The sequence below is a fragment of the Strigops habroptila genome, chromosome Z, assembly GCF_004027225.2.
Source record: "Strigops habroptila isolate Jane chromosome Z, bStrHab1.2.pri, whole genome shotgun sequence".
NCBI classification, from domain to species: domain Eukaryota; kingdom Metazoa; phylum Chordata; class Aves; order Psittaciformes; family Psittacidae; genus Strigops; species Strigops habroptila.
In genome coordinates, this window is record NC_044302.2 from 38790754 (window position 1) to 38811073 (window position 20320).

At 39.5% G+C, this 20320-nt stretch overlaps 1 protein-coding gene across 10 annotated transcripts in view; it reads right to left on the minus strand.

Annotated features, from left to right (window-relative positions):
• SNX24 (sorting nexin 24) overlaps positions 1-20320 on the minus strand; it is a 93647-nt gene that overhangs the window by 36264 nt on the left and 37063 nt on the right. For 8 of the 10 annotated variants that reach the window (XM_030511463.1, XM_030511464.1, XM_030511458.1 and 5 more), the window contains 2 exons: positions 11330-11413; positions 3744-3848 (listed from right to left, as the gene is read on the minus strand). In XM_030511463.1, the coding sequence (XP_030367323.1) occupies positions 3744-3848; positions 11330-11413 (189 nt within the window). The remainder of the gene's footprint in view (positions 1-3743; positions 3849-11329; positions 11414-20320) is intronic. The other 2 variants (XM_030511468.1, XM_030511462.2) reach the window with 1 other exon arrangement.

A 20320-nucleotide genomic window follows, 5' to 3' on the forward strand; every position in this document is an offset into this window, starting at 1 on the left:
CTCTCATTAGTATCACCTGAAAATATGTTTGCAATATTTTATATACATATTGTTAAGTTAAAAACTGATCATGTCTTCTGAAATTGTAGCACATTTCTACACTGTGTCTTAGAAAATGCTTGGCACTATTAAAAACCTTCTGATAACTGAAGTGTCTCAGTATGAACTTCTAACTGTCTAAAATCAGGCTCTTCATTATATTACAAGTTAAAATTTCACTGATGATTAGTTCTGCTTTCTGTTAGCAGAATCAGAAATTAGTGACTTTGCCAAGAATTCAACAACTTTTGTTCTTCTTTAATTTAGTATGCACGATTATGGATATAATTCAGAGACTTGTCATGTTTTAATCAAATTACGTCCATCAGTCCCTTCCAATATAAACCATTGCATGTTCCTATGATAGCCAATGGTGGTAGAAGACAGAAAAAGTTAACTGTACCTACCAGACTGTATAAGAACAAGAGCTGATTGACTCTTCCAGCAGGGGGAGATGTTCTTTTAAAGTTTATCAGCAATTATAAATTGCTAACTGATTTACCCCTGTATCTTTTTAACAAAATCAATCTCATAACAGAAATTGATGCCTTAGTTGCAATATGTTCCAAAAGACAGTTGTATGAAAAACAGGAAAAAAAAAAAAAAGCTAAATAATCACAGAAAATGGCTGTAACGGAAAAACATACTGATGATGGAGTAAGCTGTGCTGACAGCCATCAAAACCAAAAATGTACTATCCCTTTTCAAAACCAAAGTCTCTCCAACAGCAATGTTTTTTCACCCACACAATAAACGGAATTTTTAGATGTCAAACATGCTATAAATACCATAAAGCAAGGAGGAAAAATGATTAAATTTTTGCATTTAACAAAACTAATTAAATATTTTAAAATGTAAAATGAACTATGTTGCCTGAAATGCTCCCTGTGCCGCAGAACAAAATCTAAGCTGTGTTTTCCTGCTTATTTCCAAATTACTTTTTAAAACTGGAATGCCACAAGTAATTCTGTCACACTGTAATTCTATTCTCCTCCTTAAACAGTTTTCTTTTGCAAACTTTTCTGAGAATCAGGGAGGTTCCTGAGCAGTGCAGGCTACCATCTGTTCTCTATGAATGCAACTCACTGTCCATTACCTTACATTTCACCATTCTTCCAGTTGTGCCACTGCAATTGTCATGATGTCATAAATCAGAGCTATGAAATTTTTACTACTCTGATCTGAGTAAAAATAGAATATTCTCAGTCTTGTCTTCCTCCAAAAATAATTATCTTTTGACTCAGGTAATTTCTATGGTCCCTCTCAATAAAACAGCACTTGCATTAGTACAGCTGAACGTGCACTGAACTGGGAACACATCAGGGCAACACCTTAATCTGGCTTTGTCACCAGAGAAATGGCTATGAAACTACATCACAAGGGATTTTTAAAGCAATCATGGTGAAAGTAGAAATTCCATTTATTAAAAAAGGCTGGTATTTGTCGCTGGTACATTTAGATGTCTGTATGTCTAAATCACTCCTGAAGAATCCTATTACAGTCTGTAGCAAAATCAGAACCCAAATAGGTAGAATCTGGGAGTTTGCCTCAGTCTTCACCAGCAAATGCTCTGACCACACAACCCAAGTCTTGGAAAGCAAATGCAGGGACTGTGAGAACGAAGACCTTAGGCCCACTGTAGGAGAGGATCAGGTTCGAGACCATCTTAAGAACCTGAACGTGCACAAGTCCATGGGACCTGACGAAATCCATCCACGGGTCCTGAAGGAGCTGGCGAATGAAGTTGCTAAGCCACTGTCCATCATATTCGAAAAATCCTGGCAGTCAGGTGAAGTTCCCAATGACTGGAAGAAGGGTAATATAACCCCCATTTTCAAGAAGGGGAAGGTGGAAGACCCGGGGAACTACAGACCAGTCAGTCTCACCTCTGTGCCTGGCAAAACCTGGAACAGTTTCTCCTGGAAAACATGCTAAGGCACATGAAAAACAATGAGGTGGTTGGTGACAGCCAACATGGCTTCACTAAGGGGAAATCCTGCCTGACCAATTTGGTGGCCTTCTATGATGGAGCCACGGAACTGATGGACAGCGGCAGAGCAGTTGATGTCATCTACCTGGACTTGTGCAAAGCATTCGACACTGTCCCACATGACATCCTTGTCTCTAAATTGGAGAGACATCAATTTGATAGATGGACCACTCGGTGGATAAAAAACTGGCTCGATGGCCGCACGCAAAGAGTTGTGGTAAATGGCTCGATGTCCAGTTGGAAACCTGTAACGAGTGGTGTCCCTCAGGGATCGGTGTTGGGACCGGTCCTGTTCAACATCTTTGTCGGTGACATGGACAGTGGAATTGAGTGCGCCCTCAGCAAGTTTGCCGATGACACCAAGCTGTGTGGTTCGGTTGATACGCTGGAGGGAAGGGATGCCATCCAGAGGGACCTTGACACGCTTGTGAAGTGGGCCAATGTCAACCTTATGAAGTTTAACCAAGCCAAGTGCAAGGTCCTACACCTGGGTCGGGGCAACCCCAGGCACTGCTACAGGCTGGGCAGAGAAGAGATTCAGAGCAGCCCTGCAGAAAAGGACTTGGGAGTGTTGGTTGACGAAAAGCTTAACATGAGCCGGCAGTGTGCACTTGCAGCCCAGAAAGCCAACCGTATCCTGGGCTGCATCAAAAGAAGCGTGACCAGCAGGTCGAAGGAGGTGATCCTGCCCCTCTACTCTGCTCTTGTGAGACCCCACTTGGAGTACTGCGTACAGTTCTGGTGTCCTCAACATAAAAAGGACATGGAGCTGTTGGAGCGAGTCCAGAGGAGGGCCACGAGGATGATAAGAGGGCTGGAGCACCTCCCATATGAAGACAGGCTGAGAAAGTTGGGGCTGTTCAGCCTGGAGAAGAGAAGGCTGCGTGGTGACCTCATAGCAGCCTTCCAGTATCTGAAGGGGGTCTACAAGGATGCTGGGGAGGGACTCTTCCTTAGGGACTGTAGTGGTAGGACAAGGGGTAATGGCTTCAAACTTAAACAGAGGAAGTTTAGATTAGATATAAGGAAGAAGTTCTTTACAGTGAGGGTGGTGAAGCACTGGAATGGGTTGCCCAGGGAGGTTGTGGATGCTCCATCCCTGGCGGTGTTCAAGGCCAGGTTGGACAGAGCCTTGAGCCACATGGTTTAGGGCAAGGTGTCCCTGCCCATGGCAGGGGGGTTGGAACTAGATGATCTTAAGGTCCTTTCCAACCCTTACGATTCTATGATTCTATGATTCTATGAATATAGGATGACAGGTGCTTATTTCAACTAGAACAATTCAGATACAGGCATGTACAGTAGAAGGATATAAATTTGATGAGCTGATTCCTTCCTACTGTGTTTAAATAGAGCTGAGTTAAATAAGGCCTCCTCTTACCTCTTCTGCAACACTTTTGATTGGTACAGTCAAAACAATAGCATTATTTTCCCCATTTCAGGCACAGGAAAATGAGGTACTAGTAGGTACACCAAAGTCAGTCAGCAGCTTTTGCATGAATTTGGAATAAAAATGCAGAACAGTCTGGATTTCTAGCTGCTACGCTTGCTAAGTGAACAGAAATCATCATTGCTGGTAAGTATCCAGCTCATTTCCCACCTCAAAAATTGCCTGTCAAAAATCCACCCCACTTCATACCTTCAAATGCTTTGGACACCACCGCTTTGAAAATGGATGCTGATTTTACTTTCACAGTGCTGAGAGGAGACTCACCTGCAAGTACAACTCCAAGCCTTGCCGTCGCTGCTCCAGGACTTTGGGGACCCAGTTTCTCACGTGCTTTGAAGGGATCTCTGGAGTTCTTATGAATTTCTTGAGCTGCAAATGAAAAGAAATTCAGAAAAGAAAGTAAGTCTAATAGCATCTCTTTCAAGTAAATGAGATTTCTCTTAGAGATGAAGCAGTAGAGGTAACATAATAATGCATAAAGTACAACAGCACAGCAATGAAATTACTAACCATCAGCTCACTGAAGTAACAGAAGACTTCATACCTACATGTTGCCATTACAAATCTCCAGGTCTAGCTGCCCTGGACAGTGAAGAGGAACCCTACGAACAATTTGTTGTGACTAACTGCCTTAAAACAAAATGACAACAGCTACATGAGAGTACTTGAAGGAGTTCCCCATTAGTCAACCTGGGATGATACCTCACAATGACACTGCAACATACCCAGCTACTGCTTTGCCAAGTGCGCTGACAAAACACGGTGACAATTTGGAACTCTGGATTTAGGCAACTATGAACAGGTGGAAGAAGTACAGGGAGGAGAGCTAACCATTTCTCTGGAGAGCTGGCAATCAAGAGGGAAAAATATCCATGTTCTCAAATTGCACCAACAGATTGACAGTTCTGTTTAATATCTTATACTGAGAAATAGAAAGATCATCACTGAATGTATTTCCAATAGTTCTCCATAATTATTTCTCTAAAGATTCCCGTACGAAAGCTTTCACAGATATATACGGAAACGTGTACATGAATACATGAGTGCATACCGATGGACACATACATTCTGACAACACTAAAAATCCTCTTGCTGGAGCAACATATTTTTTCAAAACACAAAAATATTACTGTTTTCCTCAAAACCACAGCACAAAAATCATAACTGAAATAGACTTCACTGCATTTTAATAGAAGGTGACACTAGACATTCCTTCTGTTGGATATTGCCTCTGAGTAAATCTGAGGCAAGGAATGCAAGGAAAGAAACTCAAAATTGACTTTGACATGCATACCCACGGGAGACTGAGAATTTACATTTCATTTCTGAGCTTGCTGAGATGTCACTATAGCAAAAAGCAGTGCCAACATATCAACGTCTCTACAATCACAAGTAACGAAGCTACAGCCAGGAAACCTCAATTGCTCTGGAAACATTTTGCCACTTCCTTATTTCTTAACAGTGCTAAATTGCAATTAAACATGAAGTGAGAAAACAACCCACCAAAGCAAAACTCCAAATCCATGTATTTTTACTGACTGATCTTAAAGCTGGAATATAACCCCCCATTTTTTCATCTAAATTGGTTGAGAATGTTGAAGAAACTATGGTCGCAGTTGTTGCGAAATATGACAGCACCTGCAGGTGAGTAACAAATGAGGAGAATGCTCCAGATGAGAGGAGACAAATCTGAAACAAAACAAGCATCCACCAAGGCCTAGCTGCTTACTGAATAAATGCTCTGCGGCTGGTATCATCAGCTGATGATTAACAATCCTTTTGTGCTCTGTGGCCCTCTCGCATAAAGCATCCAAAACCCAATTGCTTAAATATGCAAGCACAGGTACTATGTATAGGTATAAAGAACATGCTTTACAGATGTAAAAGTAAATAAGCCCACTTTCTTATGCTTGAAATAATATATTGCAACAAATAATTATTAAAAAGTCAAAGAATATTACACAAATCTATGTATGCGTTACCTATATTTCTTCAGACCTGTCCCTACAAAACAATTATTTATCTGAGCACAATTACTGTGTTATATCTTCCTACTGTGTTATACATTAGGTCCATAACACTCACCTAATGCCTATTTGACATACTGTAGTCTCTATTTCCTGCAAGACTAAAAGATGGCACAAATTACCAAGTAAAGAATTATTTGTCCAACTGTGAAGTCAATAAGATTTATAATGTACACTAATTATTCTAAAATTATAAATAACTTGCAAAACAGGATATAAAGAGCTTAAGATTTTCAGAGATTTCACTGCAGTAGCTGTAATGCTGTCAGCTTCTAGCATTCTGGTGCTTAAAAAGAACTACCAATATTTAAAAATGTATAGGAAGAAAAGTATAAAAAATAATTAGGCAATAAATGGTTGTATTTTTAACTATTCTATACATATAGAAAGAATTTAATTCTTTCTAAAAAGCTCTCCATAAGTGAATTATAAAACTTTTGTTCAGACTTGAATAAAATACCGTAATGTGAATAGTGCATAGCTTGAAAGGCCCAGTTTGCCTTTCAGAACCAGGGCAAAGTATAACGGCCTATGCAAAATTATTTCAAAAAAACAACAGCAGTGGATAGTTTCTGTCAAGGAAATAATTCGTACTCCTGGTGTAGCCTTGAAAAGATTTTAAACCTTTTCCACTACAGCCAGATGGCACAAGAAGTGGGGTTTTACTTTTTTTACACAACTGGAATGTAAAAAATGTTGAACCCAGGAAGGAGAAATATTCACCTGTGTTCTTGGAAATGTCTTTGCTTTAAAAAAATACTAATGAAAAAATTAATCAAAACATTAATTGGCATTCTGACGAATGAGTAATCTCTTATATTAGCATTGGAGTCCTCCTTCCTTCATACAATGCTAGATGAGTATGTCCTTCCCTGGTGAAAGGCACAATCTCCCCTTCAGCCTTTATTCCCATTTTCTACCATGGTTGTTCTCTACAGAAGCTTTGTTTCTCCAGCTCACTACAGACATCTCCAGCACTAAGGGCACCTTGAATATGAGTAAGTCTAAAGATACCTTTCCAATTACCATGTACTCACAGCAATTTAGAGTGAAATTTACATTTTAAATTAATGGGTAAGAGAGGAACAAAAAATAAATACCTTACTAGCACGCTGAAAACAAACTGGTATCTGGACCTGAGTATAAATAGTGTCATGAGATGTTAACAAATTGTTCACAAAGAACAATCAAGATACAAGTGCAAAATATTCTTCTCCAACAAAAACTGTTCAAATACACACCCTACTTTTTTTAAGAGCATTGAGATTTTCTGCTCTAACACAAAACAGAGAAGGGTGAAATTGCATACTGTATTACCAGAGAATGCTTTTTCCAGTATTTCTGTAATACTGAAAGCACTAAGAAAGGTTCAGAGCATGAGTTGTTCAAACATTTCTACTGAAACTTTACTACAGCTTCAAAAAGTAAGACTTAAGAAAAGAGGTATATTGTTGCAAAATATGCTGGGTGCTTTGCCAGGGACAAGGAACAAATAAAGAAAAGTCACTATCAAGTTTACAAAGTAATATAAACAGACAACAAGCAGATGAAGAATAAGATGGAACAAACTGAAGAGTGGTGCAACGCGTCCGGTTAGAATAACCGTTTTTCAGGTTTGTTTATTTTGCTGTTTATTTTGCTGCTGTTTCTGGAGAGAAAGAAAGGGAACATCATTTATGTTTTTTCTGGTGTTCTAAGGAGAAATGTCTGCAAAGGAAGTTAACTGCAGAGGAAGCAGTGTACAAGGAGACACATCTGAGAGTGAGACTGCAATCATTTGTGACTTCCATGTGGAGTAACTGTGCAACTCCAGAAATTGCGGTGAAATTAGACAACTTCAGTGGGAAAAAGAAAAAGCAAAAGTGGAAGCATTCAATGCCTTTTTGTTTTTTTCTCCTCAGTCTTTAAGAATACTGATAGATCTTGGGATGCCCGGTCCCTGGAGTTGGAGGACCACAAGTGTGGGAAGAGTGACTTTCCATTTGTGAATGCTGAAATTATAAGGGACCAGCTGTATCAGCTGAATGCTCACTGATGGGATTCACCCCAGAGCTCTGAAGCAGCTAGCACATGTTATGGCAGGACGCCTCTCAATTATATACCAAAGGTCTTGTGAGTCTGGGGAGGTCTTTGTGGACTGGAAGCTCGTCAATGTTGTTCCACTTTACAAGGGCAAGAGGGAAGACCCAGGGAACTACAGTTCTGTCAGTCTTACCTCAGTTTCTGGAAAAATTATGGAGATTATACTAGGTACTACTGAAAGGCATCTAAAAGACAATGCAATCACCAGGCACAGTCAACATGTGTTTACAAAAAGAAAGTCATAGAATCATAGAATGGTTTGGGTTGGAAGGGACCTTAAAGCTCACCCAGTTCCAACTCCCCTGCCCTTGGCAGGGACACCTTCCACTAGACCAGGTTGCTCAACCTGGCCTTGAACACTGCCAGGGATGGGGCAGCCACAGCTTCTCTGGGCAACCTGTGCCACTACCTCACCACCCTTTCATCAAAGAACTTCTTCCTAATGTCTAATCTAAATTTCGCCTCTGTCAGTTTAAAGCCATTCCCCCTTTTCCTGTCGCTACATGCTCTTGTAAAAAGTCCTTCTTCTTGTAGGCCCCCTTAAGGTATTGGAAGGCTCCTATAAGGTCTCCCTGGAGCCTTCTCTTCTTCAGGCTGAACAAGCCCAACTCTGATAAGGTCACCAACCTAGTGGATGAAAGGAAGGCAGTGTATGTAGCTTTTCTGGATATTAATTAGGTTTTTGATACTGTCCCCTCACAACATCCCTCTGGACAAGTTGTCCAGCTGTGAAATGAGCAGGTTCACAATACGCTGGGTGAAGAACCGGCTGACGTGCAGAGCTCAAAGATTTGTAGCAAATGGGGCTACATCTGGCTGACAGCTGGTCACCAGCAGTGTTCCTCAGGGCTCAATTCTAGGAACAGTTCTGTTCAATATTTTTATAAATGATCTGGATGCAGGATTCGAATGCACCATTAGCAAGTTTGCTGATGATGGCAAACTGGGAGGTGCTGTTGACTCTCAAGGGACAACAGGTCTTACAGAGGGATCTAGGTAGGTTTGAGTCTTGGGCAATGATTCATGGGATGAAATTTAACAAGTCTAAATGCCAGAATCTGCACCTGGGATGGAGTAATACCGCGTACAAGTATAAACTGGGAGAGGAGTGGTTGTGGAGCAGCCCTGCAGAAATGATCTGCGGAGCTGGTTCACAGCAGCTCAGTGTCAGTCAGCAGTGTGCCCTGACAGCCAAGAGAGCAAACCCCATCCTGGAGTGCATCACACACAGCACGGCTAACTCATCAAAATAGGTGATTATTCTGCTGTATTCGTAGAATCACAGAATGTCTGGGTTAGAAGAGACCTTAAATCTCATCCAGTTCCAACCCCCTTCCATGGGCAGGGACACCTTCCGCTAGACCAGGTTGCTCAAAGCCCTGTCCAGCCTGGCCCTGAAAACTAGATCATGCCTTATCTCTCCCAGTAATATAAGAAACAAATGCTTTTCCCACGTGGGGAAATTGACGAACTTATTTAAGACCTTTTAAATGTTAAAGGTGCTATACAAACACAAACCCTCCTTGTTTCTCTCCTTGTACTTTATAGCTCATCATTTATAATTTACACTGCATGCCATGATAAAGTGTGTGTGTGGGAGAAATACTCCATTCCAGTTCCAATTGCTCCTGTAATTTTAATTCCCTGGTTTTATTTTTCACATAAAAATGTGAAGCTTTATTTTTAGAATTTTTCACTGTGAAGGATAAACTTATGGAGCCACACAACATATCCGTTCTCCTTGCTCATCGTTCAATAACTTTTTAATCCGATAGTCACGTTCTGATTCAGTGATGGTGCAGCCTCATCCTGACTAATGTGTGCAGTTCTGGCCTCACAGCTGAAAAATGTGGAGGTCCTTGAATGTGTCCAGAGGAGGGCATAAAGCTGGTGGAGGGGACGAAAGGCATGTCCTGTGAGGAGTGGCTGGGGTCTCTGGGTTTGTCTAGTTTGGAGACAAGTAGGCTGAGGGACGACCTCATTGCTCTCTGCAGCTTCCTGAGGAGGGAAAGTGGAGAGGGAGGTGCTGAGCTCTGACCCCTAGTACTCAGTGCCAGGACATGTGAGAATGGTTCAAACATGCATTAGAGAAGGTTCAGACTGAACATTAGGCAGCATTTCTTTAATGAGAGGGTGGTGAAACACCGGAACAGGTTTCCTGGAGAGGTGGTCGATGACTTAAGTGTATCAGTGTTTTAGACTCATTTGGACTCATATGCCCTTTATAACACGCGTTAACTTTTGGTCAGCCCTGAAGGGGTCAGGCAGTTGGACTATATGATCCTTGTAGGTCCCTGGCAATTGAAAATATTCTGTTCTATTCTATTATAACCATGGGCAGGGTGCCTTTTAAACATATAAATCCCTATTTTCCTCTCTAAATGCTTCCTAACTTAGTTGTATATCTGCTCACCTGCTTCACTTTCAATTGCAGTATCAGTCTCAAATGTAAAACAAAGCACGTGTGTTGCAAGGCGTTCTGGTGGGCAAGTTATACCACTGATTCTGACACTGTTGCTCATGAGGTGTCATATTTAATGAGAATACAATGGGGAAAATATCTGAGACACATCTAAATTAAAACAATAAACAAGGAAATATTAAAAAGTGGCAGCTGATACCACAACTGCGGCAAGAAGCAAAAAGGCAAGAAATACTTGCACATCTTAATTATAATTCAGTTAAGCAAAATATACTCTTGTTCTTCGGACTTTTGAGGGCCAACAAACTGATGGTTTAATAGTTGCCTTTTGTTGACATGAGCTTGCTTATATCCATAAGCATATATGTCTGGTAAAGCCATCCCGTCTGCCACGAGTACAACACTTCTTCCCTGAATGAGATGATTCCTGAGCTGATTCAGGACCATGAGCATACATGCTAGCGTGGGTAAGCTCCTCTGACACTGCAGTGGCAGGAACTGTAAACACCTGTGCTCTTTGTTGCTTGCAGAGAAGCTTTTCTGTACTTAAGGCAAGCAGTACCAGTCAAAGCAGCCGAGTGTGCACAACTCCACTGCCACTAAGAGCTACAAACCAACAGATGTCCAGCTGACCCCGGTCCTAGGAGCAAAGGACTGAAGCTCTTCATTGCAGTTCAACTCTGGCAATGGGCCGTAATTCTGTTCCAGAATTTCCTTCACAACACTTGGTCTCCATAAGCCTTTCAGATGAACAATTAGTGGATAACCAAACTTGAAAGTACTGAGTTCCTTGTTATACATTATTAAGATGATTCAGGAGACAAGGTTATCAGGTATTTCGTATCTTATATCACATTCATTATATGCGGAACAGCAGAGTGAGATGCCCTACTCAGTCTTCTTCATGTATACTTTCTGATGTATGAGAGTTGTTTTTTCAGCTTTATATATAGCAGGTTAGCAACACAATTTAAAGAACTAACGAGTTATTTGCCTAACTGAATAAAACCAAGTAATGTATTTATTTGCTATGGGAATGTGTCTTATTTTGTGATTTTACAAGAAGGAAAGAAAATCATACTACAGAGAGCATTTTAGCAATACAACATGTAAACAATAAAAAAAGGAGAGTTAGTAACATGTGAGAAGTCATCACTCCCCTCCACAAAAAGCAGAATTTGAGTTAGTTGGGAACTCATTTCCAGATACATGAATCACAAGATGTATTTAAGATAAACCATTTATAGTAACAATTTTGAGAAAGGAAAACATCACAACTCAGGCAAAACAAAGTTACATCTTATAAAGAAAATTACTACCTTTTTATGAAGTGCATGGAATTCACTATACCTCTTCTCCACAAAATGTTTCCTTCCACTCATTAGCACCTCTATTTTAAAGACCTGAAAATTATAAGTAACAAAACAGAGATTAATGTTACTTGCACAGACTTGTTCAGTAAGAACTGGGTAACTGAAGAATTATGTTAAGCATGGAAAAGGAGACATAAATGCAAATGCTCTGTTGTTGGTTAATTTCCTCCTAACATACAAATTCATCTATAGTCTCAACGGAGCTTGTGCTACTATCTACACCCCAGGAAAAAACACGAGAACAAACTCCCAAACATGGCAAATGCTTGATTTCTTTGTATGATATGCATGACAGCTTTTGTTGCTGTCTCTGGAAGGTTGAGGGGCCAGAAGAAGCTCCTCTCTGGGTCCACTAATTAGTAGTCACTAACATGACATTTTCTTGATTCTCAGGTCACTGGGTCAGTTCTGAGGGCAAGTGATGAGAAACATTTTGAAGTGCTCAAGAAAACGCGGTCTATTAAATGAAGACAAAATAATCAGAAAAGCAATACAGAAAAGGTGCCTGGTCTCTCTAGGACTTCTTTGTTTTCTGTTTTGCTCAGAAAATGCTGGAAATAATTATTTACAGGCCAATGAGAGACAATGTTCAGGACACATGATTACATCAAGACTCAAAACTTAGGCCAAATAAAAAGTTCTTTGAAATAAATTTGCAAACAGTGTTTATGCCTGTTTCTGTCACAACATGCCCAGCTGGATAAACACTTTGTATCATCCACTAGAACCTTTCAAACAGGTCAAAATCCCATGGTCTTCACTTGCTAGCCAAACCACATTAGAAACAGACAGCATTTTATTAAATCCAGACTGAAATGGATTTAATTTACTTTTGTTTGAATGCAGTATGGATGGGACTGCAGTTATTTCACACCAATGTTTACATTACCAAAATTAGTTCAGATCCTTGTAATCATTTGTGCTATATTCTACCTCTTTGAAAAGGACTATTTCTGTGTGCTAACCACTGTGACCAGATGACCTTATTTGGGTGTATTGTTTCCCCCACCTTTCCCCTAATCTATTTAGCCTATTCTGGGAGAACAGCTATTGGCTATTAAACAATTTTCCTCTACAAGTGAATAAACTCCAAGGCACCCTAAGGAATATGTTGTAAGTTCTGAGTTGTAAAGAGAATCACACGCAAAGAAAAATCAATGTAGACTTTTTCCTTCATTTGAGACTTAATCCTAATTATATGAGAGGAAAACATGATTTACATCTTATATTCTACACACTGTGTAAAAGAAATAGTTCTGCAAGGAACAAAATGCTTTGGATTGCACAGGAAAGCTACTGCCTTGAAGGAGTTTCAAGTTATCTTGGTGGGAAGAATGGATAACAGAATATGAAACTAGTTACGTTAGAAGTGATGAGTCACTAGTTAAGGTGTCGTGACAATTCTGAATTAACGTGATATTAAATCTCCAGGAATTATGAGCAACTCATAATTCCTATTTACAACTCGGTCAGCTAAAAGCCTTTACACCACTGTTACTTTAGCACTTCTGTTGGCTACAGGGTTTGCCAAGCAATTTGGGGAAGTGCAAGGGGCTCCTGCCTCAGCTATAAGCAGTCCCTTGACAGGTAACTTTCTTGTGAATCATGGCTTGGCTTGCACAGTCCCATTTTGGTTTTAGTCATCTATGCGCAACTTCAGAGAAATGTCTTTCTCTCTGAAGACTATAAACCTGTCATTTTTTAAAGGAGAATAGTTGGATATGGGGAAGAAATTAAATATAAATCCCTCTGCGGTCCTTCTTTTCAAAGCATGTATGTGTTTTGTTCTGTGTTTCATCACTGATTAAGGACTTACAGAATTGGCTACAGAATACTGAAAAGTATGCAGCATTTATTAATTCTCCGTTTTCATCTTAGAAAAGTTTTAATTACTGTTTTATAATTTTTGCTAACAACATGACACTAAAGAATATATTTGGCGGTCACATTCACAGAAGACATGAGAAAAGAGAACCACAGTTTCCCATGCACAGTGGCATAACTTCCAGATGCACAAATCTGCTATCTTTACACCCTCAAATGCCTTTGACAGTACAGAGGCTTTAACTTTGCCTCCTATCATCCAAAGCTCTTGGATCCAGCTTTAGCAGCCATCTAAAATTTACAAAGCTAGACAACAGATCTGCTATGCACGAAGCTGAAAACTACTGTCTGAAAACAAAACCCTGCAAATGGCGTTTCTAATCTACTTACTGTGGCACCTATATTTCAGAAATATAAGTGGACAATCTGTAAGTATTTTCATTTAATGCAAATCTAAATATTGAATTGATTTATAACGTAACTTAAAACCCAGAAATGCAAGTAACTGAGATAACACATATTGTGTTTATGAACTTCATATTATTAAATGACTTTATTCAGACAGCACAAATTCTAGGTTTGCCTCCTGTTTACCAGATCACAATTCACAAGAGCAAACTAATGGCACAGAAGTGAGTTTCTGTGCCTCTATTTCATATAATGACATGGCTTTGTGTGAAAGACAGAAAGATACATTAGTTTATGAGAGAGATAGGATCTCTTCATGGATTCAAAATAGCTATAGACAAATCTCACACAAATTTAACTGAGCAATTGCAGGCCTTGACAGAAAAACAATGTAAGGAAACTGGTGAACACAGATGAAAGTGCCAAAATAAAGACGGAAGAACTATGGGGGAAAAAATGCAACACTGGAAGGAAATTACTTTTCTTGTAAAAATGTTCATGTTCTATGAACAGATAACTCTGAAAAGACATATGACTTTTTATAAGTGACAGTTAGTTAAATGAAAAATGCAACAATTAATCACTGAATAAGTAAAATGCTTTTCCCATAGTCACTGAAATACCAGAAATTACACTGCACTGAAAGATTTGTAGTTCATCCTGACTGGGATACAAGGGACCATAGATATAAAGACACCAATTAAAAAACTCTTTATGAGTACTCTCAAAGTAGAAATATCTTACCCTTCTTGGTTGCTGCCACAACAGTTATTAAAGATATCTGCACAATGCCATAAGATCATTATTCATTAAAAGCATTCTTCCAACAGAATTTAACCCACATAAATGCAGTACGGGACAAACACCTTTGGATTGGGTATCAGTATGAATAATGTTGATCTTTTGCCTAGCGGAATTGCAGATTTGCCACTGTAATTCATAACCATCAAACCTGTGAAGGAAACTCTTCAAGAAGAATTCCTATGGTTTTTGTTAATAAGAGAGTAAAAACTTTCAGGTCCAACTACAAAACAGATTTACATATGATTTTAAAAAAACCCAACAATAAAACCCAAATTTTTTTGTCTCTCTTCTTTGCTTCCACTTTGTTCCAGTGATACAGATTCTATTCAGATCTTGGAAACTATTTTCTTCATTTGTTATTGTTAACAAGTATGCCTAATTTTACTATTTCCCCAAATTTATCAGTTTCTGATCATTAGTAAACCTCTTAACTCAATGATCCATTTTCATTATTTTCAAGAATACTTACATTTCTCACTGCAGAAACTGGACAGTACAATGTAGTAACTACTCTGGATTATGTGTGGGCAAACAATCGGTACTCTACACTTTGAATTTTCAAGACAAAAAGCACAAATGGAAGAAAACAGGAACAACTAAGACATATAAGAACCACACATGCTTTCCTGTAAGCCCACCAATGTCTGAAGTGCACCTCAGGAACTCTGTGGTAAATAACACTGATACTGCCCTCCTTCAGTTCTTACCTATGTCAAATGCTTACACTAGATACAAAAGGACATCTCTTCACTGCTAATTTGATGCGAAAACAGGCAGCTTCAGTAACTTTACTTCAAAAAACCCAGAATGATTGGTTTAACAAAAACCAAGCAAGAATGACAAACATGACCAGGAGTAGGGAGAAAACCTAAAAAGAACAGTAACTTCTCAGTTTGGTTTTCTATTATATGAGAAATACACTGATCGCACTTTCATATTCACTTATGCAAATTACATTAACTACACAGTTTACAATTACAGTAGATTAATATTATTATATTGTGTATATTTATACATGGAAAAATGAATTGCAAAGTGTATCAATTTCTGAAAAATCACAGTTGAGAAACAGGCAGCCTTGCTTAGAATGAGGAGATACAAAAACCAAAGGTAGAAAAAGAGAAGTTTACAAAAAACAGATACATTTGTCTAACATTCACTAGGAAAGAAAACCCCACGAAATTCTAGTACTGTGCTTTTCTCTCTCTAGACCAAGCTTAACAACACTAATTTTATTTAAAATATTACTCTCAGAAATAAATACGTCCCTTTAGGTGCTTCAGTATGGTTGACAAGACTTTTGCCTCAGGAACAGCTAATGCATTCGAAGTGTCAAGAAACTCAACCTTAAACCTTTGTCATGGCTGCATGGAAGGAATTCCAGAGCAAATGAAATGACAGCTAAGGTCCATGAAACATTAATAAGATTTCCATGTGTTCAGTGTTTCACTATTGTACAGACAATGGCACATTTTCTGTCTCAGTTGTTCTATGACTGGAAGAAGACTATGGCACATAGTAGAGATCAAAAGATGACTTTAAACCTATTCCCATCCAACTGATCCAAGGGAAAATAATATTCCACAGAATCAGTAGGAGCACCTGGGGGGTGGTGGTAACCAGAGCTGCACGTAGCTATAGCAGCAATTCGGTATATCAGGGGTGTAAGTGCCTCATGGCAATGCTCCATACCTCTGAATGCCCTCCACAGCAGAGGCAGAGACTAGGACAGCATTCGGAGCCAACTCAAACTTCAGAGCAGCCTTGATAAAACTGAATCTCGCTATCCCCCAAATGAAAACAAATTAACTTATTCTGACTTCATCCTTTGGAAAGGGGAGTAGCAAAACTCAGTCCTGGAGTGGGCATAGAGCAGCTCAAGGGCACGGAGACAGGCTGACATGGATCATGGAGGCATGAGGTGAGGGAAATCTCCCTTTTTCTCTCAAACCACATCCTCCCAAGTTCTGGCACTCCCCTGTCTTGCATCTGCTGTTTACTTTGGGTTATCTCCCCCATGTCTACTACTTCGAATTAATCTCCACCATGACCCCTTGCTGAGACTTAAGACCTTCCGTGCATAGGTAAACTGCTTATAGACACATCTTTGCCTCCTCTCTACAGCAATTGCTCTCCCCACTCTACATGAGCAGCCCCTACACAAGCTCGTGCATGGTCTTCCCATATGGAAAATGTCCCCTTCCTGCTATGGAGCTAGGAAACAATTTGGGGCACAGTAAAGAAAAAAGGAGAACACCTCTGAAGACCCCAGTTTGCTCTGTTCGGTTTTGCTGAGGCCCTAAGAAGGGATGAAAGTGGGTGTAAGAGGCAGTAAAGGAAAAGAAGTGAAACATCAGGTATTAGAAACTGAGAGTAATCAGAGTGTTGGGGGAAGGCTGCACAGGAAAAGAGCTGGCAGTCATCCATTGTCCCTAGTAACAGCCCTCAGATGTGCTGAACCCTTTTTCCTGATGGCCATGAGGGGAGGCAGAAAGCAGGAGTTGCAGGGGGGCAGCTTGACTAGTGCAGTCAATTTGGAGCACTGGTCCTCAGAGGCAGGCAATGAGTCCACAGCTACCTCCTCCTCCCAGCTGGCCTCAGCAACTGCTTGTTGTGCCTGTGCTTGAACCTCCAGCAGGACAGCTCTACTCAGCACAAGTGTTTCACTTTTACTGAAGGGCCCCAAAGAGATCCATATCCATTACATTACCCATTGTAAGATGTACTTACCTTACCTGAAGCCAACTCAAAATTTGGTTAGGACCCACAAACAGCTCCTTTCCCCCAGCCCAAGCCGTGTCATGTCTGTTGTACGAAATCAGAATGTTTCACTTAGTCCCAATTACAAATGTACAATATTAAGTTACAGCACAAGAAGTCCATATTAACTATGGAAATCAAGACTTAGCACTATGCAATTATGATGTTGCTTTCTCAGGTCTGTGAAGGAGACCATGCCAGGGAAGTGAAATGTTCACTACAGGATTTCTAGAGAGTATTCCCAACAGCTGTAGCATGTGTGAAGCAGTTACCTGACCCCTCCTAGAAACAGCCCTATACTTTTTGTAATACAATAAATAGATTTTGTACCGTGACATAAACCCATTGAGAGGACAAATATGTTGTTTCACTGACTCCTGTTAAATCTCATGTTACTGCAATCTAACTTGGATCTTCATTACTAAAATAAGATGCTTCTTTACTAATTTTATGTAACCTTCAGCCAGTTATTTACTGAAAAAGTTATCTCTTCACTAACACTTACCAGTGTTACTTGTACCAGCAGCTAAGCAGCTATCTTAACCAGACTACAGTCTCTTTGAGAACCTTTCAGCATGCAATTTGTCTTTCCCACTCCTTCTCCTATGCACTTTTGCAGTATGGGCTTCCTCCACTCATAAAATGGCACAGTGTTGGTAGGAATTACATATAAAAGGCATGCATAGGACTTGGGGGTATTCTTTCTGAATATGGCCTTTGAGAAGTATATGTCCTATTTCTTAGGGTTTACAGAAAGAGATAGTAAAACAAACTATACTGCAACCCAGTGAGACAGTTTTGTAATTCCTACAACATGGGAAGCTCGAGGGAGGCTTCTATGGAGCTGTCACTGTTGAATGAAAGAGTAGCTGACATAAAAGAGTAAGTAGTTTTCTGATTTTTTCAACTCTCTTTAAACCAATCTTTTCCAAACACATGGTTCATAAAATCCCATAGGAACTTCTCTGTCATTTCCTGAAAAATAACTTACTTGGCTTTCCAAGCTAAAAAGCCTCTCCCTTGCCAGCGAAACACTGAGTATGGAAATCTAATTTGTAACCTAACCAAGAAGCTACAACATCTGACTTGTTTTTCATAGTTTTCTTCATTAGCCTTGAAGAGCACAACTGTTACACAGATGACAGCCTTTTAAAACCTCATTGGCACTGTGGTCACCTATTTAGCTAACTTCCTTAGAATCAAACTTGAGGAAAAATGTGTTGATCTTTTACTGAATAAGGAGAAAGTTGCTAACAAATATTAATGCCTACAGTTACAGAGACAAAAAAATTAGCCTGCTCTGCTCTATTTGTTCATCTGGATCATCTCAATGTCTCTTATTGGAAGTGTTCTACTAATAGAACAACCATAAGCCTTTTTATGGAAAAGATTAACTTTCCAATAGAAATAGTATATTGCGATAAAATACTTGAATATTGAAAAAAAAAAACTGATGGTGAAAGTATATTTACATGAAATGTCTAAGTTTCATGAAACATAAGGACTTTTCTATTTCGTCACAAAATCCTCTGCTATTTTATCTGTAGTCTATAGAGTCCTCCCACTGCCCAAGGCAGGATGAAATTCCCAGTGACAACGAAAGTGCCCCCACCTGCAGCAAAATAGCTCCAAAAAACTCCTTTTATTGAGAGGGTAGACACAAGACTAAGGTTTTTTTTTAGAAAGTTTAAGACTGTATTACTTTGCTTACACTTGTATTTGCTGTCTGGAGAACACCTGGGTCACCTAAGACTTCCAAAGCACAGATGTTTTCTTTAGAAATGAAGATGTCAAATATGTGTCAAAGAACACATTAAAATAGTATACACACAGCAGTGTGATAAGCACTACACTTCAAAGGAGCTGGCATTGTATGCCAAACGAGCTGGCATGTCTTATATTCCATGGTATGTCTGCCATGGTATGTGAATTTAGCCTTTTTCTCTGCTAGTGACTAACTAAACACATATGAACATGAAACACAACAGTATTTAGTCACGTTACATTATACACAACCTGTTAAAATCAGCTCCATATTCTTCATGGTGAGTAAATACTGGGGGGAAGAAATACCACATAGCCAGCTTGCACTTTTTTCTCTGCAGTAACCCATCTGAGAAGTCTCTGTGACACTTTACCTGTCAACATAAGTAGTTCATCTGAATCATTTTTTAAGAGTGGTAGTCAAAGTAGTCAAAGATGTTGCCTTCCTAAATATCTGTGCAGCTTAGCAAAGATCCTTCATATATTACATTTAAGCATTGGAATTATTTGGCTTAGTGGCCACAGTGAATGCAGATATTCCTAAACCAGATTTAAACTATTTCACGTACTGCTGGCAGTATAGCAGTAGCAGCAGGGTGGGCAGCACAAGATGCAAAATTGGTGTCAAAGTCCAGACAAAGGTCAGTGCCAATGGGGCCAGCCTGGCTCTATCCAGGTATACCTATGGGAGCTGCAGTCAGCAAAGCGCAGGCGTCCCACAAAGAGGAGCAGGGCGAGTGTGAAGTTCAGAGGGATGCAGGGTTCGGATTTGACTTGAGCACAATGGATTAAGGGAAGAGAAAAAATATTTCTTAATTTTCTTTCCTTAGAGTTACTGAATAAAACACAACAAGTAGCTGAATTGCAGATTTTTAAGAAGAACTGCACTGGCCTTAGTGGAAGAGCTAAGGCAGCACAGAATTTGACTCAAACACCCATGTCTGAGAAAAGGCAACATCTAAACTACTTATGGAGACTACATCAACATATTGTATAGGTTCAAAGGTAGTAGAAATACTAACACAAAACAATATCCAGGATAATATATAAAGTATCCTATTAGCAATCTTGTGACACAAGATTGAATAACCTATCAAAGAAATGTTTGTACAATTAAATATTTATCATTTGAAAGACAATGAAAATTGATTCAGTAAGAATTATGTTAATTTGCAACTAGCCTCTCAATCACTTGGAAGATAGGGAGGCAAACATCAAGTAATTACATGCCTGCACATGTATTCAGGCAGATAAAGTATTATGTATCCAACACATTTCAGAAAGATTTTAAATAAGTTATGAATCGAGTCTGATGCTGGAAACATGGAGATAAAAACATGCATAGTGCAAACAAAGTGACAGGCAATGGATGATTGA